Raw genomic sequence first — 24882 nt, 5'->3', positions numbered from 1 at the left:
TGAGCAGCACCTCCCGCTCCCACATGACCAGGAAGAAGGAGTTTGGACTCCACTTCGCTCCTTTACCCCCCGATGGCGTGTCTGGAGCAACCTGTCCGCCTCTGTGTACACGTGTAGGCAAACCCGCTGCTGTCTCTCTGTCCGGTCCGTTTCAACCATGTCTGTAGTCAGAACGCTTTTAAAACTGTTCTTGTTCACCGCAGTCACCGTCCCGGCCGTGCTGCTGCTGCGACACTGGATGGCCACCAAGCAGTACGTTTTCAATAAAGAAGACGTCGCCAAATTGGCCAAACAGTACGCAGGTGAGCCAGTTAAGTAATGAGGAGCTGTATACCTAAATCAAATCAATACCGACCTTCACTTCACTGAAATGCAGTTTAAAGTACAACTACAGGACTGTAAGTACCCTAAGTAGTCCTCACTGCCTTCCATACTGTACATGTCGTTATTCAGGACAGGACCATGAACAGGCCTTCTCCAAAGTGGTGGTGGAGCTGAGGAAGAGGTAAACATTTCTGGCATGTAAGCACCAATAGCTGCTGTCTAATGCAAATTTCAAGTGTTGAAGCAGTTGTCAAAACCGCAATTGACCCATATTCAGTCAAGGAATACTATACAATGTTACATGATGTGTTGCAGAGCTGAGTCTGCCCTCCATGGAGGACTGCATCTATTAGAATGTGTTTAATATTCAGCCGTCACTCTTCCTTAGGCTGTTTTTCCAGTAACCTTCCTGGTGTGCATACATGTTATTGAATTCACTAGATGAAAAAACAAACCAATAATAAAGTATAATCAAACTAGGTATCCTGGCCACATCCTTCCAGATGAGGACCTGCAGTGGGTGTTTGTGAACGCCGGTGGTTGGATGGGCTCGATGTGTCTAGTCCACGCCTCGCTCACAGAGTACCTGCTGCTGTTTGGCACTGCAGTGGACACAGGAGGACACTCAGGTGAGGAAAGAAGGGGACTGAAAGTCTGTCTGTTTGCCATGCCATGGGGAAACATCTGTTTCAACATGGATACTGATCGAGTTGTTGAACTTTGTCATGGTCGTACTGAATTAAAGGGTTTCTGAAATACAAAATAAAATGATTTCAGAAGTTTGACTCCATGTCTGCTCTCTTATCGGTCAGGTCGTTACTGGGCCGAGATTTCTGACACCATCATATCCGGCACCTTCAGACAGTGGAAGGAGGGGACAACAAAGAGTGAAATATACTACCCTGGTAATACCATAACACATTCTAATCTACAACTTCATGTTTTTGTATGATTGATTTTCTGTCTTTCCCAAATGTATGGTGTAAACATACTATGTCTGAATGGCAAATAGTGTTGTTGTCTTTGTTTGTTTCTCTTCCCATACCTCCAAATCTCTTTCTCCACAGGTGACACTATCGTACATGGTGTAGGCGAGGCCACGTCGGTCCAGTGGAGCACCGGGACGTGGATGGTGGAGTACGGTAGAGGTTTCATCCCCTCCACGCTGGGATTTGCTCTGGCTGACACCTTGTTCAGCACCCAGGACTTCCTCACAATGTTCTACACCGTGCGTGTCTATGTCAAGTGTCTGATGCTCGAGGCTGGTACACTACTTACAGAGGCTGGAGTTTTCTGAGGCACGATCGAGGCTTGGACGCCTGCACAAGGACAATTGCATCAAAGGTTCGCCTTGTCGTCACACAGCTTTACCCCTGAACACTTAACATCTAGCATGGGGGGGAAATCTGAGCTGGATCATTCAAGATCAAATATTGTTACCTGGAATTGTAGACTATCCAAATTAGCATCAGTAAAATAATACATTGAAGTTTTTGCACCTCGTTAAGGCTGTCCAAAATAAAGTGCTTGAGTCCCTTTCCCTTCAACCTATGACATCAAACTGCATCAACAACAGTGCAATATTTACCACTGACTTCCATAAAGGCTGGACCGCTCAACGAGTCCCTCAGTGATACTCAGCATCTTAGTCTACACAGTAAGAGCTTAAGCTGCCTACGTAGTCTGTAAGGTCTTAAATAGTATTTTAAACATCTGGTTTAAAGAATGTAACCCCAAAAACCTTTTCACCAAATCTAAGATTCTTATTTTGGGAATAATAAGACAATATTTGTAACCAACCAATCACTTTTTTTAAATAATTATGGATCATGAAATTATGAGAGGAAAAAAAGACAACAATTTTGAGGACCATGGAATCTCTTTTAAAACAAATATGCAATCGTCAATTTAGCTTGTAAAAAATAAATAATGCAAAGCCAAAGCACACTATTTTCTTTGTAAATACCCATTTCACATATATATGCATTAGTTTTTCGGTAAATCATGCCAAAAAAAAACCAAGAGGCTTGTTTGCTCCGAAGTCCAGACCGCTCTTGAACTTTGTCTCCCATTTCCTCATTCAATAGATTTTTGGAAAATGTTGAAATCCAGATGGAATATGGTGGAGAAAACTGCCCAAATGATGTGTGTGTGTGTGTGTGTGTGAGTGCAATGTCCCATTTTATGGCTCAATCAGTATGAGTCATAGCCAGCTTCATGCAAGCTCGGAGTGTTTTAATGATTACAGACACTCTGGCATTGTGTGTGTGCTTGGCTACATCAGAGCTACTGTGCACTAACAGATTGCCATTTACACATTTCTTCTCACAACCCAACTTTTCTCTCAAAACATGGAGAGTTATCCATTAAGTCCAATGACAGTTTTTCAAATTGTACACCACATATTGTACACTGGTGCTGTTAAACAACAACAGGTACTACTTTGGGGAAATTTAGGAGCCCTTTGTGTAATTCCTATTTGGCTTAGAAAATGGGGAAAAAAAGAAACTGCTGCTTCGTACTTAAGACCTCTCCTGTGTTATGCTGTAGCTATCCACATTTCATTCATTCACATGACACAATCCTTTTAAAAATGTAACTGTAGAGATAAACTTGAATGATATTGTGCTCTGACCAAGTAAGGCTACTTGGCTGTAGTGCCCTCAGCCTCTGTTCAGTGTCTGAATCTTTGCACTAATCCAATAGGGAAAAACAAAACAGTATCCACAGGCTTCCTCTTCTACAACGCAACATTGTTATATAATGCTGAGGGAAAAAATGTCAGAAAATCAAAGTCTTTTGGAAATATTTATTTACTTTACTTGGAAATTTTATTGTTCGAGCAAACCGTTGCTGCTTAGTTTCTCCACATCCCCGTTCACGTCCTTTTCAGATGAAACTGTCTTAATTTTAGACTGATGCCTGAAGCCATCAAGGGCCATATAGGGTTTCTAGTCTAACTACCCAAACTCTAGTTATTTTATTTATATACAGTAGCAGTGTAGTCTCATGGATGGATAGTGAAACAAAGAAACATTATCGCTGTACCTTAAATGTTGATGAGCGGATGTGCAATTTACTCTAAGGTAATGATAAAAACTGACCGTGCCAGGAGAAATAAATGTTTTTGAAGGAAAATTATACAAGCCTGGTTTATTGCTTTTTAAAATGCATACACTTCAAATCAATTTTAAGAACTCAGCTCTCCTGACTTATCCATCACAGGTGCCTTTGTCCTTCAAAACAAACAAAAATACACATCGGGGGTAATTTTGGGTGGTAAACACAAGCTGAGTGAAACCACAAAACTGACCTTATATACTCCAGAGAGTTGATAAGAAATAGAGATGAGGTTGGGGAGTGTGGGTAGCTGGAGTTATGCTGCCTGAATAGACGGTGTTATTCAATAAAGCAGGCCAGCAGAATAAAGGATAGACACATCAGTCCTCATCTCTGTCTGTAAATGTCAAGAGGATGCAGACAACCTGATCTGTTGTCGTCATATCCATGAGAGACATCTAGGTGATGATAGAAGCGTGTGCATTTCATGTGGGTGTATGTTTGCCCGTGTGTGTGAATGTGCATGCTCGTGTACATGTTCCACATGTCATAGCACACGTTCATATTGCTGGTAGCCTTTGAGTTTATGCTATATGTCCACCCTTCCTCTGTCTTTCTATCCATCTGTGTATGTGTGTGTTACCATATCATCCCAGATATAGATTTAACGTCAGCCTAACAGACTGGCCTGACCCCGCCGCCCTCCTTCTCTTAAAGCTCTTTAAAGGAGATGTATTCAGAATCGAAGCTGGGCGACCGGTGCTGAAATACCAGCGTGCCCGGCCAGCGGTCGCACCTTAACGGGATGGATGACGGCCTCTTTGACTAATCGCTTGGTGTCTTCCAGGCCGATGATGTCCTCCCACCGCACATTCGGGCTGTGCAAATAGATGTCCTTTAAGGGTGAACAAACACACACACACACACACACACAGAGTGAGTGATGCAAGTAGAAAATATTACAAAGAATGGATTGAAATAATACAAGATTCAGTCACACGAGTAGAAAGCTGGTCTGTGCTTGTACATAAACAGACACATTCTCGTGCAATTAGGCTTTCATAAATACAGTAAGTATCCTTTGGAATTAAATATCAGATAAAGGAAACGGATTGAACCACTGAGCCTTCATTAATGTGTAGCTTCAATTTACTCACAGTAAAGCTCTTCCCTGCTCTCTAGTGGACATATTCAGTATCAAATCACTTGATGTTTTTGGATAGAAATCTTCTTCCACCATCTCAGAGGGAACAACATTTCACCCTTTAATGAGGCTGAAATGTAATTTCTCACCTGATGGCAATATTTGTGAGTGAAATGATTCAACATTTAATTATTTATCCATTAATTTTAGAGTTCTGTATGTAATATATTGCATGAAAAAGCTTTGTGATTTGCTGGAAAAGTACAATACATTCATCTACGTTATTGTAATATAACTTGGTTTATGAAGTTATAATAGTCCGTGTTGATCACTGGTTGCATAAGTTCCTCATCTTGATAGTTCTCGGGCATTGTCATTATTTTTGCAGTACTTTGTTCTGCATTGTTTGTATTTATTTACCGACTTACAGGAGAAAGCATACGTTAACGTAACGCTTCTCTACGGTAGCCCCGAGGGACAAAACATACGACCCCACACAAACACGTAGAAGCAGACTTCCTAAACTACTGAGGGACATCAGGAAACTGGAGCATAGAGCCACCCTCTCACTAAGCTTTCAGAGGCATGATGGAGCTTTCCTATCAATCAATAAAAGTCGCCCACCAAGCCCGGGAAGCGGTGAGTGAATACGGGGTTTTGTTTTTGTGTTTTCTAGCAGGTTTTACGGACAACTGTTGGTAAGCTATTCAATTTTTAGCTAACTAGCAACTTTACTAGGAGAAGGGAATTTAACGTCAGCTATGCTTCTGGTCAAATCAACTGGCCTAGATAACACGCGAAGTTAGCATATATCCAGGTCGATGCGTTTTACACACGTTATGCAGCAAACAGCTAAACTGTCACAATTAGCTAACCTTAACCTAACGTTACGCAACAAGCAGTTAAGCTAGCTCTTGAGCTAATTAGGCTAGCTAGGTCGGCGTCTACAGGTTGCCTAGATACTTAGTCAGGTGGGTGTCATTTTTTGCAATTTGTCGCCCTCTACTGATATTTAGTTTTCTGTGACTTGTCCTGGGTGTTGTTCGTATAGTGCAGCAGTCGTGTGTTGTGGTGTGTGTGTGTGTGTGTGTGTGTGTGCGCAGTTTGAAGTGCTGAGTGTGTTCTGTGTCGCTGTCCAACAGGATGAGCTGAGGACTGAGATGAGGAGGAAGAGTCTCCTCATCCTCATTTACCAACACCTGCTGGGGCAAGGGTCAGTATGCAGTTGTGTGCTGGAACCTCCAGATGTGCAGTGGCATGTTAAAACACATGTTTTTACATTTTTAGCATTTAGGTGGGGATCTTACACGCAGATTGGATTTGATTTCGGCATTGATTGATTGAGCAGGACAGGACGGCTGTTGATGACACGTGAGATGTCGCAGATTTCAAATCCTGGACTTGGTCTTTAACAGAAGTATAAAGGCTGTGACCTGTTTACACTTGGTCCATTGTAAAAAGCAGAAAGGACATGATGTATGTGTGTGTGTGTGTGTGTGTGTGTGTGTGTGTGTGTGTGTGTGTGTGTGTCGATATAGAAAGTGTCTGACTTTATTGGCCACATCGTATGCAATTCATCAACAAAACACATTCAAGCTAAATCATATTGGAATCCTCAGGCTCACAGTACAAGACAGCAGACATATCTGACCTTGTGTCTTGTTACTTTTTGATCTGTCCAAGGTCCATGCGTGTGATATCTTGTGTGTGTCCATTCGCCAGCTACGTGTCTGCAGCAGTGGCCTTGGACCAGGAGACTAATGGAGGTGTGAGGAGGTTCGAGGTCTGTGATAACATCGATCTGGAGATGGTGCTGATGGACTACGAGAGTTATCACTACGTCAAGTTCCAGAAATATCCCAAACTTATCAGAAGAACAGCAGAACCAGGTATGTGACCTCCACTAAAACACTGAGCCGCACAGAGCTCATAACTCATGCTTCATGTGCTAAATTTGCGGCTAAATTCGGAATAATTTGGATTTATTCATTACATCTCAATTATAGTCAATGAATATTTTGTTTTTACGTCAAGGTGAAAACAGAAACGCAAGAAGTGGTGGAGTAAAGAAGTGAGTCTCTCCATCTCTCAGACTTAATAGTCATTCACTGTCCATACATGCTGATGATATAAACTAAACGAGTAAAATACACTACAGAAACATCATTGTAAGTATTGATTTGATGAAGCATTCGACAGATTTTTCAGTAGTGTTAAATAAGGTGCGGTGTGCTAGGTAGAGCCATTATGGTCGATTCCATCTTCTTCCATTGATAAATGTCTTCCGTGTGTCTCTTTGTCCCGCAGGAGTCCCTGTTCAGCTGTGAAGCCTCTTCCCAAAATCAACAAGTGTCCGAGCCCACAATCTGGAATTGGAGCCAAGAGGACAGCTGCCTGTTCACATACAAATGTACATTTAACACAGGACAACCAAAATCAGAATATTGAAATAACACGGTGGTTATTCTGACATCCTGATGACTGGGTTTCCAGGACAACGTCTCTTCTGCTCCTCCAGAGTCGTCAGACTTTGGTCTCAACGTTTCCTCCATCAGAAACGGACCAGCTGGTGAGGCAGCCGTGAACAGAAAGGTACCGGGGAGTGTTTGTTGTTATTTATAGATGAAGGCGATCATTCTTTTTTACAAAGACATATTTTATTTGTTTGTAATTTTACAGAAATAAGCTCCCAGATTTTCTAATAGGTTTTAATTGTTTGTGTTTTATATTAAAATGTGTCCTTGTGTATTGATATTGGAAATTCTGACTCAGTGTTTGTGTACAGTATGTTATTTTTTTTAATTGAGTTCAGTCTTTGATAAAAACATTACTAACTAAACCACCTTAGAGTAGAAGACAATAGCAGACGATGCCAAGCCCCTAATGAATACAGCCATTTAACATAATTTAGCAGTTGCATTTTTTTCTCTTTATACAAAGTATAAGCATAAACTGATAAATACAAACACATGCTTTCATAAAGAAATGAAAACTGAACCCCCACTTTCAGTTTGTTTTTATTATACCGTAGTTCGCCTAAGTGAGTACACATCTTGTGTTGGCTGTGTTAGGGCCAAATGATTGACGGCAAAGGTTCCATTCATGACGCAGTCAAAGGAGCTGGCAGTGACTCAGACTACATGGTAATTAGTCTGTTAAACATGCAAAAAAAATCTTTCTTTTTTTTTCTTGCCATTTTAATTACATTTACACAACCTTAATTACATTGCAAAAAAATCCACGATAACAATCAAATCAAACAATAGCAAAGCTACTAATAGAACTACACTACAACCAATAACAATGAGTTTATGATTTGTTGCAGGAACGGCTGCTAAAGCCTCTCAGTGGCTTTCCTGGAATGAGCGGTGAGATGAGAGAACTTGCTGCAATCATCAGCAGGGTACTACTATACACACACACACACACACACACACACACTATATTGCAAACGCTGACAAACCAGAAACATACGTGGAGAGGCTGATTTGATCTCAACCTTGTGGCGCGTAATTGTAAAGATATGCTTTAAGTGATACTGAATATGCCCACTAGAGTGCACCGGAGAGCTTTGTTGTGAATGGATAGATGTGCTGTATTAATGAAGGCCCAGGTTCTATCTATTTCCCTTACCGAATGTTTCACTCTAAAGGATACCCATTTATACAAGCCTAATCGCACCAGGGTGTGTGGGGGGTGTGTGTAGTTCAAGCTGATATCTTCCACATGCATCCCTCACCCTGTGTGTTTGTGTGTGTATTCACCCCTATAGGACATCTATTTGCACAGCCCCAACGTGCGGTGGGAGGACATCATCGGCCTGGAGGACGCCAAGCGATTAGTCAAAGAGGCCATCGTCTATCCCGTTAAGGTGCAGCCGCTGGCCGGGCACGCTGGTATTTCAGCACCGGTCGCCCAGCTTCGATTCTGAATACATCTCCTTTAAAGGGCTTTAAGAGAAGGAGGGCGGCGGGGTCAGGCCAGTCTGTTAGGCTGACATTAAATCTATATCTGGGCTGATATGGTAACATACACAGATGGATAGATAGGCAGGGAAATCAGGAACACACATATAATGGCATGTAGAATGTATAGACACAAACACTTTCATACAATTTTGCCGCTTCATATAGATATTGCAAATACAAATAAAACATATCTCACACACACACAGAACATACACGCTTCTATCATCATCACCTGGACCTCTCATGGATATGATGACAACAAATCAGGTTGTCTGCATCCTCTTGACATTTACAGACGGAGATGAGGACTGATGCGTCTGTCCTCTGTTCTGCCGAACTGTTTTATTGAATAACACCGCACCTGCACCTTCCCACAATCCCCAACTTCCATCTCTATTATTATTCATTCCCTAGAGTATAAAGGTCAGTTTGGTGATTTGACTCGGACTCTGTTTGCCACCTAGAATTCAGACTCATTTGTAGTATGTGGTATTTGCAGCACTGACTCAGCTATACATCAAGATAATCAGTTTTCTTTGCACACAGCTCAGCATCTTATTGGCCGGCAGAAAATGGAAATTTATGTTTTCTTGCTGGAAGATTATGTTTGCAGCTGTAACATATTGTCATATCGAGTTATGTGATTTTTTTATTTATTTATTTTTATTTATTTTTTGTTAAAGGTTTATCTGTGCTGTAGTTTTCATATTAGACTCCTCTCATTTCAGTACCCCCAGCTATTTACAGGCATCCTGTCTCCGTGGAAAGGCTTGCTGCTTTATGGCCCCCCAGGTAAGACCTCCAGTGCCGTAAAACCTTCATCAGGTTTGCTGATGGAAAGACAAAACTGTTGTTTGTTTGCTGTTAATCAGTGGTCCACATTAAATCATTTCCGGTCCCAAAAGTCCAACAATTTGGAATTCTTCCGCACATTCTTGTGACCGTCTGACTCGCATACACACAGGTACGGGTAAGACGCTGTTGGCCAAGGCCGTGGCTACAGAGTGTAAGACGACCTTCTTCAACATCTCCGCCTCCAGCATCGTCAGCAAGTGGAGAGGAGATTCTGAGAAACTGGTCCGGGTAGGTTCTTCCTTCTTCAACACACACAATAGGTCAAATGCAACAAATAACAAAATACAACAAATTTTCAGGTTACATTCGTTTTCTCCTATACTATGCTTGGATTTGGGTTATTGTGTGTATCCATATGTCTGCAGGTTCTGTTTGAGCTGGCCAGGTACCACGCCCCATCCACCATCTTCCTGGATGAGCTGGAGTCAGTGATGAGCCAGAGAGGAACCAACATGGGGTGAGCTAAACCACAAAGTGCGGTTAATGTTTTTTCCCCCGTCCTGAAGGTTAGGAGTTCACTTTTTGCGAAACACAATCATGTATGTCCGTTCAGCTGAAGCCATGTCTCCTGTCACATTGTCCTTGAGTAAGACATTTAACTTACTGTGAGACGTCTGTCATTTCTGAACCCAGAAATGCTTTTTTTAATTTTTTCACAAAGATTTTACATCAGACATTTGCTTTAAATTTTAATTAAATTATTATAGTTAATTTGTATTAACTATATATACCATTTTAGTCATAATAAAGGTCTGAATGCAGATGAGTATTTTTAGTCAAAACTACACTAAAATAGTTCTAAATCATCATGTATAATAAACAGAATTGATCATTATTATCCAAGGAAAAATAATTGAAATGATCACTTTTTGCCATAATTATGAAGCCCTTTAATAATTTAAGGATTACAATGGGCAGAACACCGTGCAAAGACTGACATGGTTGGTTCTGTAATTACAATCACTCATGTCACAATAAAGAGCCTTTAAAGACTGATGTGGTGGTGAATATAAACCTGATATAACAGCAGACTGATGTGGTGGTGAATATAAACCTGATATAACAGCAGACTGATGTGGTGGTGAATATAAACCTGATATAACAGCAGACTGATGTGGTGGTGAATATGAACCTGATATAACAGCAGACTGATGTGGTGGTGAATATAAACCTGATATAACAGCAGACTGATGTGTGTTTTCAGAGGAGAACATGAGGGAAGTCGCAGGATGAAGACTGAACTGCTGGTTCAGATGGACGGACTGGCGAAATCCGAGGACCTTGTGTTTGTACTGGCTGCCTCCAACATGCCTTGGTAATATTCCAACATAAACACACATGTACAAACCTCAATGGCTATCAGTATTATATCTCTCACAATGATACCGATAACAAGTCGGTGTGTTTGTGAAGAACGGCGGACACGCATGTACAATCATTATTTTGCTTTATAACTCTCTATTTCTCTTGCTCAACTCGGTTCTCGTTGGGTTGAGATTATTTCCTAAAATAATATCATATTTCGCCGTCTTTGTTAACCTGATTTTAAAAAAAAGAATACATAAGGAAACAATTTGAACAAAAAGGATATTTGGACTAAAAGTAAACGAGAAATAAACTGCCGTCTACAGTTCTATAACTGTTCTCACTCTCCTCTCAGGGAACTGGACCATGCCATGCTGAGGAGGTTAGAGAAGAGGATTTTAGTAAGTCTTCCCTCCCTGCCAGCTCGCCAAGCCATGATCTCTCATTGGCTGCCTCCTCTCAGCTCCACAGGAGGGGTGGAGCTACGGACTGAGCTGGACTATGAAACTCTGGCGAAGGTGTGTTACAGGAAGACTCATTAAGACAATTTAAAGTGTTGAAATCATTTATTCGTCTGTTTTGTTGCCTGGAAAAAATGACTTATTGTGGTGTTACTGTGTTGCGTGTCATTAATGTCTGCTGCCACTGAGAGGAGAGAATAAAGAATACAATCACAACACAGTGCTTATCAGCTAGGCCTCATCTGCCTGTGTGTGTTGCAGGAGATGGAGGGTTACTCTGGTTCTGATCTCAGACTGGTGTGCAAGGAGGCCGCCATGAGACCAGTACGCAAGATCTTTGATGCTCTGGAGTCGCATAAGGACGGTAGGACCACACACACACACACACACTATGTGGTGTCAAATGATGCAGCCAACTAACGCACAGTACATTCACTGTGTACTTGCTACGGCTAGAGTAAGTGTATACGTGTACTTTGGCAAGCTGTAACAAACGCCTCATCAACACAGTGCACCTCAGGTGCTAAAGATATGTGGGCGTGTGTGTAGGTACGCCTCTGCGTTGTAGGTGAAACGCATGTTACATTTGATGCTCTACGACAGCAAACACCAACAGTGGGGCAGCATAGCATCCTATTGTTCATTTTGTTATAAAAGCACCAAATTTTGTACTTTTATGGCTTAATGTGTTTAGAATAAATCTGGGTATTGGGCCATTACAGAATGGCATACTGATAACCACGGCAGCATTTCCAGTAGGCATTTTACTTCATTGTGAACTTTATTTTAGCTTTTGGTTACTCGAGAGATGAAATTCACTGGAAAGTCTTTCTTTGTCTGAGAAAAATGAGGTAACGCCCTCCATGGTTTTATTGAAATGTGATTGGGTAAACATGATGGCAGCCATGAGTTTCCTTAGTATTAGTTCTAGGTTAGGTGTGTGTAGGCGTGAAGGCATTTGCTGCAGCACACCAAAAGTAAAGTAGTCTTGGCTCTACGACGCAAGATGGACCCCTACAACAGCCATGATCTCTGTCAAGTGTCCCTTATATACACTGCAGCTTGATTTACATTATCCTTCACAGGAGACTGTGACATGCCCGCCATTCAGCTGGAAACTGTGACAACAGCTGACTTCCTGGACGTCCTCACACACACCAAACCCTCGGCCAGGAACCTGATGGACAGATACACAGCCTGGGAGAGAGAGTACGAGTCTGTCTGACACACGGGGCATTTTTGAAAAAAGACTTTATACCAACACTACAGCATATCTGACAGAGGACCAACTGTTGTTAGTGGGAGTCAGGGTAAGAGTGTGCTCTTTATTAGGGCTTTTCTAAATTACTTATTTTAAGCTCACACACATTACATAAAACAAAAATCATAATTTAATGACCTCAGTATGTCCCCATGATATAACTTCTGGTGGAATATTTGACATCAGTCAATGAAAAATCTTTCTCCCCCCCCCCCCTCAAATTCTGTAGCCAATGTTTTTACTTCTTGAATTAAGAGAGATTTAGCTTAATTAATTAAGCTTAATTTATTGCATTTTTGTCTGTTGACATGAGTGAAGGAAAAAAAGTAAAATACCCAAAAAACAAGAAGCTTTAAACTTTGATATTCTGAGCCAGTGCTACTAATTTGTATGCAATCTGTGCCAGTGCTTGTATTTTGTATGCAGTATTTTATGTACAATGATCATATATGTAATAAACAGTAACAGCTGAATATCTTTTTATTCAAACACATTTATTTATGACAACAGATGGGGGGGGTACTTCTAAAATGCATGCTTTACATTTACTTTTTAGCATTCTGGACTATTGTCTTTAATTAAGTTTCTGTACAAAAATCATAAACACGATGCTGGATATCTTTCTATTCAAACTTGTATTCATACATAATGACAAAACATTTGTTATTGTTGCAAATGATGGTTGGTAATTCTTATATGCATGCTTTACTTTAACACTCTGGACTTGAAAAAGTAGTTCTCCACCCTGAAATAGACATTTTTGTGTAAATGTTTATTTTTGATCTGGAAGAAGAAACTGTAGAGCTCTGTTACGTCTAAGCTTATAGCAGGTTCTTCAGGATGTGTTCAACAGCTTCTGGGAAACTGTCACATGTCAGGTGGGGAGAAGGGTTGATTTTTTTCTCATCTCCTGCTCTGTATTTACCTGACGGGAAGAGGTGAAATGCCATCAATAAAACTAACCAACAGTATTAATAATACAGTTTTTTTTTTAAGTGTAACAGGTTGATGAAGCAACAAAAAAAATGACCTGAAACTGTTTATTTGTCAAAGTGTCAAAAAAAGACAAAAAAGTCAGTATGGAGTGTCGGAAAAAAAATCATAATATAGCATGTTGAAAAACGAAAATTCATAGTATACCATGTCGAAAAAAAGTCAAGATATCTTTTCAGAGACCTGGCTCTACTGTGGCATCGTGGATTAAGGAGCACTTTACAGGCAGACCGCAGGAGGATGCAGGACGCCGGTGGGACAAGAGGAGGCAGACTGTTCACAGCAATGATGCTTGGTGCTCAAAGTTGATGGATAATGTTTCCCTGGTGTATAATTTTTGATGTTAAGATATCGGCCATATTGGCCGGAAAATTGTTTTGTTTCTGCTGTTCACATTCCTTGTGATGCCAATTCATTCAGGAATGTACAACTGTTTGTCTTGTTTGTCAAGTTTTTACTCTGGCAGTAAATGGACTACAACTGCATTTTGTCGTAAAGACAATAAATATCCTTGCCTCGTTGAATGTTTAAAAAAAAAAGTCATGGTATATTATGTAGAATAAAGTCAGAAAAGTTATAGTGTAGCATGTCGAAGTAAGTCATAGTATAGCATGTCGAAAAAAAGTCATAGTATAGCATGTGGGGGAAAAAGTCAGAAAAGTCATGGTATAGCATGTGGGGAAAAGTCATAGTATAGCATGTGGGGAAAAAAGTCAGAAAAGTCATGGTATAGCATGTGGAAAAAAGTCATGGTATAGCATGTGGAAAAAAAGTCAGAAAAGTCATAGTATAGCATGTGGAAAAAAGTCATAGTATAGCATGTGGAAAAAGTCAGAAAAATCATAGTATAGCATGTCGAAGTAAGTCATAGTATAGCATGTCGAAAAAAAGTCATAGTATAGCATGTGGAAAAAAGTGATGGTATAGCATGTGGGGAAAAAAAGTCATGGTATAGCATGTGGAAAAAAGTCATGGTATAGCATGTGGAAAAAAGTCAGTATAGCATGTGGAAAAAAGTCATAGTATAGCATGTGGAAAAAAGTCATAGTATAGCATGTGGAAAAAAAGTCAGAAAAGTCATAGTATAGCATGTGGAAAAAAGTCATGGTATAGCATGTGGAAAAAAGTCATGGTATAGCATGTGGAAAAAAGTCAGTATAGCATGTGGAAAAAAGTCATAGTATAGCATGTGGAAAAAAGTCATGGTATAGCATGTGGAAAAAAAGTCAGAAAAGTCATAGTATAGCATGTCGAAATAAGTCATAGTATAGCATGTGGAAAAAAGTCATAATAAGTCGTATAGCATGTCGAAAAAAGTCAGAAAAGTTATAGTGTAGCATGTCGAAAAAAAGTCTGAAAAGTTATAGTGTAGCATGTCGAAATAAGTCATAGTATAGCATGTGGAAAAAAGTCATAATAAGTCGTAGTATAGCATGTCGAAAAAAGTCAGAAAAGTCATAGTATAGCATGTCGAAATAAGTCATAGTATAGCATGTGGAAAAAAGTCATAAGTCGTAGTATAGCATGTGGAAAAAAGTCATAATAAGTCGTATAGCATGTCGAAAAAGTCAGAAAAATCATAGTATAGCATGTCGAAAAAGTCAGAAAAATCATAGTATAGCATGTCGAAGTAAGTCAGAATTTTTTAGTGTTGCATTGGATGAGAGTTGTGACATACAAGACAAGCCTCAGTTGGCAATATTTGCACGGTCTGTGTCAAACGATTGTGTGATCAAAGAAGAACTCCTTGATATTGTGCCATTAAAAGACAGAACCCGTGGCATAGATGTGAAAGAAACAATGATGGCTGCATTTGCGAAAGCAAATCTGCCCATACCGAAACTAACTGCAATAGCCACGGATGGAGCGCCAGCCATGATCGGATCTGTGAACGGGCTTGTGGGGCTGTGCAAAGCTGACCAAACATTTCCCAAGTTTTGGAATTTCCACTGCATCATCCACAGGGAGCAACTCGTGTCTAAATCATTGAATTTAGACAACGTCATGAAGCCTGTGATGGAAATCGTCAACTACATCCGCACACATGCGCTTAACCACAGGCAATTCAAGAATCTCATCGCTGAGCTGGACCAAGGGCTTCCAGGTGACCTGCCGCTGCACTGCACTGTGAGGTGGCTGTCAAAAGGCCAGGTACTCTCTCGCTTCTTTGAGCTTTTGGATGCCGTGAAACTGTTCATGGAAGAGAAGGACAAGGACTATCCCGATCTCTCGGACCTCGAGTGGATTATGGATCTGGCCTTTTTGGTCGACATGCTGTGTCACTTGGACAGACTGAACCTGACCCTGCAGGGTAAGTTCAAAATGCTGCCTGACCTGGTGCAAAGTGTGCTTGTGTTTGTCAACAAACTGAAGCTGTTCAAGGCGCATATTCAAAAGGGAGATTTAACGCATTTTCCCACTCTGCTAAAAGCCAGCGGGCAAGTCACCAGCGCCGCCCTGAATAAGCAAAGAGCCAGATATGCAACACTGGTTGAAAACCTGCACGAAAGCTTTGTGACCCGGTTCCGTGATCTACAACTGAAAAGGCCACAGATTACGTTCCTCCTCGACCCATTTAATGCGGAGACGGACTGTTTGAAAGCCCCGCTAGTCACAGATGAGGCCGCGGCTGAGTTGGAGATGATCGATCTTTGTGAGGAGGACCAACTGAAACCTGCTTTAAGGGAAGGGACCATTGAGTTCTGGAAAAGTGTGCCAATGGAAAAATACCCCAATGTCAAACGGGCTGCGCTTAAGATACTGTCAATGTTTGGGTCAACATACGTCTGCGAGTCTGTGTTTTCTACCCTGAAACACGTGAAATCAAAGCAAAGCATCGATCTGTTCTGACTGACACCCATGAAAAAGAATTGCTTCGAGTGGCAACAACGGAATACAAGCCAGATTTGAAGAGAATTGTTCAAGGCAAGGAATGCCAGAAGTCCCACTAAGCAACATGCATAGTAAAAGAAAAACGCTATTGTAAATTATTATATTTTTGTTTGTGGACTTGGTTGAACTGAGAGTTTGTGTGTGTGAGACTGTGCACACAATGTTCATTGTTGAAAATGACTGGCCTGTGGTCTTAGTACTGTAGGAGTCAATTTCTGTCATTATCATGTTGGTGTGTGACATTTACAATAAATCTGGCTGAGCAGAGGTCTGTGTGTGTGTGTGTGTGTGTGTGTGTGTGTGTGTGTGTGAGAGAGAGGAAGGGATGGGGTGATGTTCATGTGTGCCCATGTGTATGATGTGGCTCTTTGCGGTAACACAGTAAAAAATGTGGCTCTTAGTCTCTGACTGGTTGGCCACCCCTGGTATAGCATGTCGAAGAAAAGTCAAGATATATTTTCAGAGACCTGGCTCTACTGTGGCATCGTGGATTAAGGAGCACTTTACAGGCAGACCGCAGGAGGATGCAGGACGCCGGTGGGACAAGAGGAGGCAGACTGTTCACAGCAATGATGCTTGGTGCTCAAAGTTGATGGATAATGTTTCCCTGGTGTATAATTTTTGATGTTAAGATATCAGCCATATTGGCCGGAAAATTGTTTCTGCTGTTCGCATTCCTTGTGAAAAAAGTCATAGCATAGTATGTCGGGGAAAAAAAGTCTGATTTTTCACTCATTTTCGGGTCACAAAAAGATTCACAAAATATTCATAATATATAATGTCCAAAGAAAGTTATAAAAAAAATCATAATAGTCTGTTGAAAAACGTATTACTATAGTATGTAAAAAAAAAAAAGCTATACAACAGTCACAGCTTTGTATGTTGAAATAAATTCACAAAATATTCATAGTACAGTCGATAAAGTCGTCAAAGTATAGTAAGTCCAACAAAGTAATAAAAAGTCTGTATTGTATGACAGAATAAGTGAAACTAATGGAGGGAGGAGAGGAAACTATAAGGACGTTTTTTCTTACCGGTTCTGACCAGAATTCCCAACATTCCTGCATTCTGAGCCCCGCCTACATCATCTCTGGCATCCTATGATAAAAACAGCAAAAGGACACCAATCACCGTGAACCCACTTTAATTAAAGTGTGCATGTTACTTCACTCGTGTTCCCAGGCTGCTGTGGAAATAGTTATAAGTTCTTTACAACAGAAATACCCAAAAGTTTTATTATATTAGGGGTGGAAGTTACAAAAGCAAGATGTTTTCTAAAGGTCTATTCATATTGTTATCAAATAGTAAAAAATTGAGGTATGTAAATAAATTTACATTTTAAGTGACAGGTCGCTCACACTCTCCGTGCCCTTGTGTATAGAAATGAGCCACTCCAGTCTCTCCACTAAATGTTGAACATTCAAATTGAACTTAATTAATTTGCTGTTAATGAATCACAGTTGACAATATACTTACATCGCCTATCATGACAGCCTCATTGGGGCTACAACCCAAATCAGACAGAGCCTGTTTAAAGGCAAGAACCAAAAGAAGATAGGTCTCATTTAGAGTTTAATAATGTTTTCATAACCATGACATCAATTCAGACAATACAAGAAAAAACTATTTGTGATGAATGCAAAAGCTTTTTTTTCTTTTTTTAAACTTGGAACCCCGTAAAAATATAAATTTCTAACCTGAGTGAAAAAAGCCTTTTCTGGCTTTCCCACCACAGTAGCTTTACAGTCCGCCGCGTACTCAAGTCCCGTCACAAAGGGCCCGGGGCCAAGGGCCAAACCATCCTTACGTTTGTAGTACCGAGCTTTATGGATGGCAATGAGAGGAGCCCCATCCAGAATCATTCTGGGGAGAAATATACACGGTTAACATACTTCAATGTACTGATCAAAAATAATAAGCGGGAAAAAGACGGGAAAGTAGCACAAAGTTTAGATGGCATTTTCAGTTACTAACTTTGGTACTATCGCAGGAGGTAAGTTCTATGGTCAAAAAGGAAGGTCAGTAAAACTTCATAGCTGATTTAGATCTAATTTTCTGAGGAAATGAAGCACAGCAAGAGAAGACTAAAATGGCAAAAAAATAAATGTGATTTTTCATACCAGCGAGAAAAACTATTACAAAATCTGACCTTAAGTAACCTGCCAGCAAACCTCTCAATAACTTGAAGCTTATGTTTAATGAACGAGTTGACCACCTGAAAGCCTCGTTGAGTGTTTGGTAGTTGAAGTGATCTGGAGCGAGCCCGATGACGACAGCGTTTGGCTCGGAGGTTTCAATGCCTGGAAATGGAAAGACATACATACAGTAGGATTAGTAAATCAGTATTCATCTTGATATGATCATTTCATTTAGCAACTAATTTACTAAGTTTGGGTTTTCGACACAATATGAGCTTTCGTATTTTTTGACAACTAAACAGTTGTCAGTTAAATTTAATGAAATTACATATAGATTGTTCAGTGATGCAAATAAAAATAATAACTTCAGAGGTCAAGATCAGCTACAGCAGTAGGTTTGTGACTCTTAAAACAATCTGATGGGTTTAGGCAACATCAACAAACCCTCTTAAAAAAAGGTGGTCAAGATAAAAACCAAGGCGGGTTTTGTAGTTGCTGAAAAAAAGACAGATTGGAATGGAAATACATGTTTTTTTGATTAACAGCAGCAATATGCAGAGTGCCAATAATGATGAACAATAACAATAATTGTAGGAGCCAAATGCAGAATATGAGGAATTGTATCTTTGTTGCCCCATTAGATATTGAGTGTATTAACTTATTTGTGCTTTGGATTTAATAAATGGGTTTTACAATTATATTTCATTATGGAAATCCAATATGGAGCCTTGCCTGGGGCTAAAACCCTTTGTTTCCCCATGTTTCCCCTTGTTACCACTCCTATTTTAAGGCAGGTAGCCAGAGCTCCGGTGGGCCTAAGGGAGAGCGGTAACATAGAGTTTTTGAACGCATTTAACTGTCAGTTGATCAGCTTATTTTTACAGAACTCTTTTATTGTTTATAGTTGTAGCAACCTATTGGGGCTGTTGTCAAATGTTATGTTGTTTATCTTTAAAACCTGTCGGATCTCTGTCTACTTTCTTTGAACTGCAACCCTGAGCGTGTATAACTGCATACGTCATACCTGAAGTCTCGAGGAAAGTTCGGTTCATAGAATATCCTCCACAAGAACTAAAGAGGGACTTTTCATTCTGGTTGTTGAAACAAAGTTTCAAAAGAAAGAAAAATGGAGAATAAACATCTAAAGAAAAAGCTCCAACTGAAACACGTTTTCTCTTTCACACACACAAGTGCAAACTAACAGCTTTCGTACCAGCGAAGTCTTCCAGTGCACTGTCCTCCACCAGCAGCAGCGGCCTGTGTTGTTTCTGCTCTAACAAACTCCTCGCAGCACTCAGTGAAGTGAAGATCTCCTTCTCCTGGAGTCAGGAACCAAAGCGTCACTCCAGAGGTCATAAACAGCAGAAGAATCACTTCAAGTGCTGATCTTTAATGAATCACCTTTATGAATCAAGCTTTAACATCACAGTAAACACATCTGCACTAAATCAAATACACGGCTTTCGATGTTTCACCTGGAGGTCAAAGTTGAGACGATGTAGTCGTTCCAGTAAGTGCCTCTTACTTTCCTTTGTTGTGTTGGTCACAAACTTCACAGCTACGGACGCCTGCCGTAACCTGACAGCACCGAAAACACAAAAGCAAACATCTTATAATAACAAATTGAATTATGCAACCATCCTAGAATAGTGGTTTCCTTCAAAAGACCGGCAGCAACATTGTTCATTTCTATTTCATTGGTGCAGACTCTAGATCCTCCACTTCCCTGGTGTGGGAGCGCTTTCCTACCGTTTCAGGGCGTCCTGCGCTCCAGGCACTGCTGCGTCTTCTACATGTAGAGTTCCACTCAGGTCGATGAGCACCGCCTTCAGAGCCCGTCTGCCCGCCATGTTGGAGACCTGCACAGGAGGACATGGTGAACTTCTGACACTCTTGAAAACAAATGTGCACTGGCAACCCATAACGTTTCCAGATTTCGCTACACTCTTTATAGAAATCCACTCACATGACAAGATTAATTTGGTTCGTTTTTACTTTCACTTACTTTGAATGAACATAAAACGGAAAAGAACCTGCAGCCACCGATACACTGTTAGATAAGAGCTGCTTGGAGTGCAGCCTCCGATCAGGATTTTCTAAACTGCTAAATTTGACCACGGTCCACTGTAAATGGAGCTTGACTCAGTTTAAAAAAGCTTATTCTTTCATAATAATGTATTATTTTAGAGCTTATACATTAATCATAATTCACATAGGTAGAGGCAGATTTAGTCAGATTACTGCGTTGTTCAAACACTATATTGGCCAAAATGAGAGGATTATTGACCAGTTTGTCCCCAGAATTGATGGCTTCCTGCCTCGACTACAGATTTCGGGATTGTGTTTTTACCGCTATTTCACTGTGTGATCCCCTATTATTTAGACATGCTTGGATTTCTGTCATGTAGTTATCAATGTGAGGGTACAATTAATGCTCTTATTACCCAACCAGAACAGCTTAAACACACACACACACACACACGGATCTATTATGTAGCTCTACTAAAAACAGGAAACCGTGCCGTGAGAAATTTCCCGGGCTGAGAATAAGCTTATTTTTCTGTGTGTGTGTGTGTGTGTGTGTGTGTGTGTGTGTGGCAGGAACTTAAATGGAAATTGGGGCTGTAATTTAACAAGCTTCACAATTCTCTACCTCTGGTGCGTCTGTAAGTATTGAGTCTTTATATGACTTTAGCCTGAATGAACACCGAAGTGTGAATAAACGTTGTTCAACTACACATAACCTCATTTTCAATTGGAGATCACAAAGTTCCTAAATACATCAGGTGTATTAATGACCTTGTGCTTTTTTCCCTACTACCACAAGTCAATGTCTGCTGTGACAAAGATAAGCAGAACTCAACCCAGTGTAAGCACTGTGTAGCTCCTGTAGCTTCAGGGAAGTGTTGGAATAAGCAGATGCAGAACATGATGTATGTTGTAAAGATAAAGGGTTGTTGGTGGTGTTTAAGGGGTTAGCTCACATTGAAGTAGGCAAGCTTCACAACACAGCATCATAATCATCCCATTATTACGATATAGCTTATTCATCGTCTAAATTTGTCTAAAAATGTTATTGATAAAACAGCTGCAGGACAAACAGTCTTCATCGTCAACATCACTGTTAAACCTGCATTAATGGTAAAAAAAAAAGAAGAAGCTAAATTTGCATTCATTTAGCCGGTAACGTTCACTTGTTTCAGTTCTGCACACTGAGCAACTTCGTTGCTGATACAAAATGTTGCAGTTTTGGTTGCACAAAAGGCACAATAACTGAATACAGTTCAAGATGTTTAGAAAGTCGGCAAACTACACAGCTAACCTTCAGCAACTGCGGCTCCTACTTCCTGTTGACGATTTCTTCTTCGCTGGTGTGAAAGTGTGTTGCCGTCATACGTCACTATGAGCTCAGTGCTGCTCTACAGCTCAAACACCACGACGGCTTCTTCTCTCTTTCAATTCCTGTATCTTTTCAGTTTTTAATGTTTTGTTTTTCCTTTTATTGATTTCTTTTTCAATAACACTCTCTTTTTACATGACTTTCTATTATTATTATTTTTTTCCAATTTCTATGTTATAATCAGATAAGAGGGTAATCCTTAACCACTTGATCACTCATTATAATAATAAAAAAACATATGTGCCCCATCCCACTAACAACCAACAGATGTATCGTATTAGTGGGCCTTTTAGGGCATTCGGAGAGATTTAATATGGGGGGAGGTATTATCAAAACGATAAAAAAAAAAACCTCTCTCTGCACGATGCCAGACAGCACTGATCAAATCCTCTTTATACCTCCAGTGAATAACACTGTTTCCCAATGTTGTTTTTTAGTTTTCAGTTTTGGTTTACACAAAAATATTGTGCAGCTCCTCAACTGTGTAAACATAGCACTGGAAAACTAATCTCACTATGTCTTTGGTCAGACTAAAGATCTAAATAAGCACCATCTTTTTAATCCCTCATCAAAATATTTGCTTTTATGGAATGTTTTGTTTCTGATTTTATATCTGATTTTTTCTTTTTCTTTTGCTAACCTCTTTTACTGCTCAGTTTCTCTCTCCTGGTGCTTTCATCGGTTCTTGGTATTTTTGGGAACTTTGTTGGTTACAAACAGTTTACTGTTGGGAACAATATGTTTTCAACATGCCTCCAGATTTGTCTCCCTTCCACAATTGTGTGTTAGTATATAACATTAAAATGCATTAAACAATTTGATGTATCTTTTATTTCAATACTTATTCTAAATTTGAATCAAAAGCTCTATCTATATTGTTCTGATGGACAGAAATCATGGTGTAAAGTCTCAAAACATTAGGCTTTTATTTTTTAATTTTAGTTATATAGATGCATAATACTCAATTACTAAAAATATATAGTATAATAATGTATAGCTTTCAAAAGTTGAGCTTGTCTTATTAGACTTAAACTCATTAAACTTAAAAAACGATAAAAAAGGAAAATGTGTGCATCTTTAAGTCCATTAAAAACAGCACATCCAGCCACAAAACACATTCTAATGATGTATCATTGCGTGGCCAGACACCCAAACACCACACATCCTGACCTGTGATGTGCAGATACATATTCATGTATGATCGCTTACAGATTTTACTGTGAACCCACAGCTAAACTCGGACTAATCACAGATCAAAGTGGCTTTACAGTGCAAATCCCCCTGATAAACATATGCTTCTAATTCCAGCAGATCCCCTTTCACTCCCTCTCCCATGTATTTAGATTCAAAACTGCAGTATTGTTTATGAAAATGTTTGTGGGGCTTACTTGGGGGTGGAAACTGTGATAATTCACAACATATGGGGATTAGTTAGGAAGTGGAGCAGGGATAGATGGACAAACATCGAGACGAGAGAAATACGTCAATATTTACTCAGAGTAGAAGTTGAGCCGTAAAACAGCATCACACGTAAATACAAGTTATAAGGCCCAGTTTAGCTCAAGTGGAAGTAAAAAGTACTGCTATAAGATGCATTACCATATCAGCAAGAAGGGGGTCATTTGTAAAGCACTTTGGCTTAAGCCACTCTTTTTTATATTAAAAAGACAACATAAAATAATTATAATAAATTGACTATTTATTTCAAGACAAGCAGTTTGTGCACAGTGCAGGTGCATTGTTTAGAGCTGTTTTTGGTTAGTCTTAAAATCCACATTTAAACACATCTAAATTAATTCTTACAGATAAATCCCAGAACATTTTTACACATCAATAGGAAGCGATAACTGAGAATGACAATCGGGATTTTGGATTTTCCTCATTGCAACCGATCAGATAATAGTCCAACCAATGCCTCTTCTCAAGCTAAATGTCCCCATTAGGTGTTGAAGGTGTATACGGCTTAAGATAATGTTCAACTAACCAGGCTTTAAGTGAAGAATTGTAGTAGTTCTGCTGTTTTGGTACAGAAGACTACATATTGGCCATCATATAATACTGCATTGTTGTGAGAAGTCAAACTGGAACATAAAAAATATATATATTTCATTAATTTAACAGTTTGACAATAGTCTTTAATTAAACATGTATTTTCCCTACCCAGTAGCCACAATGTTATTTCTGAGTAAATACTTTTACATCTCAGGACACATAATAACTTCACACAATACTGAAGTCTAAAATACAAACTTATTTTATTGGTTTATTTTGCAGAGAAAGTGCACATTAATACAACATTCCTGTAAATGCCCCAGAGTTAGCCAAAAGGCTATTTTTCATCTGTAGTCCCTGACTGAAACAGGAGCCAGTCTTAAAAAAACACTGTTTGTGTAAACCCCCCCCCCCCCCCAAAATGTCTAAATTAGAAAATTTCAAAAAGATAGCTATAGCCCGAGATAGCAATACAATAGCACATAATAAATACTATGCAGCCCTACTGCTGACAACACTCCTTAAATGTTTCTCATTTAACACAAATCATTGCATCTCAATGTGTGAAAACAAGGACTATACACTCCGTACAGCACAAAAAAAAGTTTTGGATGACGAGAGAATCATCATCAAGTGTGGTGGTACGATGAATAATCACTTCCATTTTCTCCTTTTGTGTCACACTGACAAGCAGGTGAAGTTAGGTTTAGTCAAAGTGTTCAGTCCACACCAGTAATAATGTAAACCGGCTGACGGGTCGGTTCTTCTCTTTGGATGAAAACACCTGCAGGCTGACTGAAGTTTTCTATTTCCATGATCTTCTCCATCCTGCTGATGGCTGGAAAAGGTCTCTGGATGACGGATATTGCTCAGTGTGTGTGCGTGTGTGTGTGTGTGTGCGATTGTTCCTTGGCACATTTCTGGTCCTCTGGCTTCATTTTTGGCATTTGGTGGAACGCTGTCAACCAAACAGTAACAAGAGGACGATGCTGGCCGAATTCACTATTATCAATGGCACTGTGAGAAAAGGAAGAAAAAGAGTGAGCACATTGTAAAATCCTAGACCTCTAAATACTAGTGCTCCTGGCT

General features: G+C 39.9%; 3 protein-coding genes across 4 annotated transcripts; 2 read left to right on the top strand and 1 right to left on the bottom strand.

Annotated features, from left to right (window-relative positions):
* Positions 1-29: 29 nt before the first annotated feature.
* On the top strand, positions 30-1684 carry sigmar1 (sigma non-opioid intracellular receptor 1). Its single transcript, XM_031855751.1, has 5 exons — positions 30-302; positions 454-505; positions 805-953; positions 1137-1229; positions 1392-1684. The coding sequence occupies exons 1-5, from the start codon at positions 158-160 to the stop codon at positions 1619-1621; spliced, it is 669 nt and encodes a 222-aa protein (XP_031711611.1). The 5' UTR covers positions 30-157; the 3' UTR covers positions 1622-1684.
* A 528-nt stretch (positions 1685-2212) lies between these two features.
* katnal2 (katanin p60 subunit A-like 2) lies at positions 2213-13347 on the top strand. Of its 2 annotated transcripts, XM_031855748.1 has the most exons (16): positions 2213-5167; positions 5671-5741; positions 6251-6417; positions 6563-6599; positions 6836-6938; positions 7022-7120; positions 7600-7671; positions 7854-7931; positions 8301-8399; positions 9225-9288; positions 9461-9579; positions 9717-9808; positions 10556-10666; positions 11012-11174; positions 11379-11481; positions 12203-13347. In XM_031855748.1, the coding sequence occupies exons 1-16, from the start codon at positions 5114-5116 to the stop codon at positions 12340-12342; spliced, it is 1572 nt and encodes a 523-aa protein (XP_031711608.1). In that variant the 5' UTR covers positions 2213-5113; the 3' UTR covers positions 12343-13347. The 2 variants fall into 2 exon arrangements, with proteins under 2 accessions (XP_031711608.1, XP_031711609.1); XM_031855749.1 differs by lacking the exon at positions 7600-7671.
* Positions 12852-21775, bottom strand: hdhd2 (haloacid dehalogenase-like hydrolase domain containing 2). The gene is made up of 9 exons (XM_031855750.1): positions 21724-21775; positions 20151-20260; positions 19877-19979; positions 19615-19720; positions 18479-18563; positions 17961-18126; positions 17740-17790; positions 17298-17361; positions 12852-13303 (listed from the first exon to the last, which is right to left on the bottom strand). The coding sequence occupies exons 2-9, from the start codon at positions 20249-20251 to the stop codon at positions 13200-13202; spliced, it is 780 nt and encodes a 259-aa protein (XP_031711610.1). The 5' UTR covers positions 20252-20260; positions 21724-21775; the 3' UTR covers positions 12852-13199.
* Between the last annotated feature and the right edge of the window lie 3107 nt (positions 21776-24882).

The sequence above is a fragment of the Anarrhichthys ocellatus genome, unplaced genomic scaffold (genome assembly GCF_004355925.1).
Source record: "Anarrhichthys ocellatus isolate YVR2014 unplaced genomic scaffold, GSC_Weel_1.0 scaffold16, whole genome shotgun sequence".
Classification (NCBI taxonomy): Eukaryota; Metazoa; Chordata; class Actinopteri; order Perciformes; family Anarhichadidae; genus Anarrhichthys; species Anarrhichthys ocellatus.
This window is presented reverse-complemented; position numbering and strand designations above follow the sequence as displayed.

Excerpts from the sequence above, each read along its gene's own strand:
- sigmar1 (XM_031855751.1), top strand. The coding sequence starts at position 158 with ATGTCTGTAGTCAGAACGCTTTTAAAACTGTTCTTGTTCACCGCAGTC. Across the intron at positions 303-453 it reads ATTGGCCAAACAGTACGCAG|GACAGGACCATGAACAGGCC; the intron begins GTGAGCCAGTTA and ends GTCGTTATTCAG. Across the intron at positions 954-1,136 it reads GGACACAGGAGGACACTCAG|GTCGTTACTGGGCCGAGATT; the intron begins GTGAGGAAAGAA and ends CTTATCGGTCAG.
- katnal2 (XM_031855748.1), top strand. The coding sequence starts at position 5,114 with ATGATGGAGCTTTCCTATCAATCAATAAAAGTCGCCCACCAAGCCCGG. Across the intron at positions 6,939-7,021 it reads CTGCCTGTTCACATACAAAT|GACAACGTCTCTTCTGCTCC; the intron begins GTACATTTAACA and ends CTGGGTTTCCAG. Across the intron at positions 7,672-7,853 it reads GCAGTGACTCAGACTACATG|GAACGGCTGCTAAAGCCTCT; the intron begins GTAATTAGTCTG and ends GATTTGTTGCAG.
- hdhd2 (XM_031855750.1), bottom strand. The coding sequence starts at position 20,251 with ATGGCGGGCAGACGGGCTCTGAAGGCGGTGCTCATCGACCTGAGTGGA. Across the intron at positions 19,980-20,150 it reads GCGCAGGACGCCCTGAAACG|GTTACGGCAGGCGTCCGTAG; the intron begins GTAGGAAAGCGC and ends CGGTGCTGTCAG. Across the intron at positions 18,564-19,614 it reads TGCACTGGAAGACTTCGCTG|GCATTGAAACCTCCGAGCCA; the intron begins GTACGAAAGCTG and ends TTCCATTTCCAG.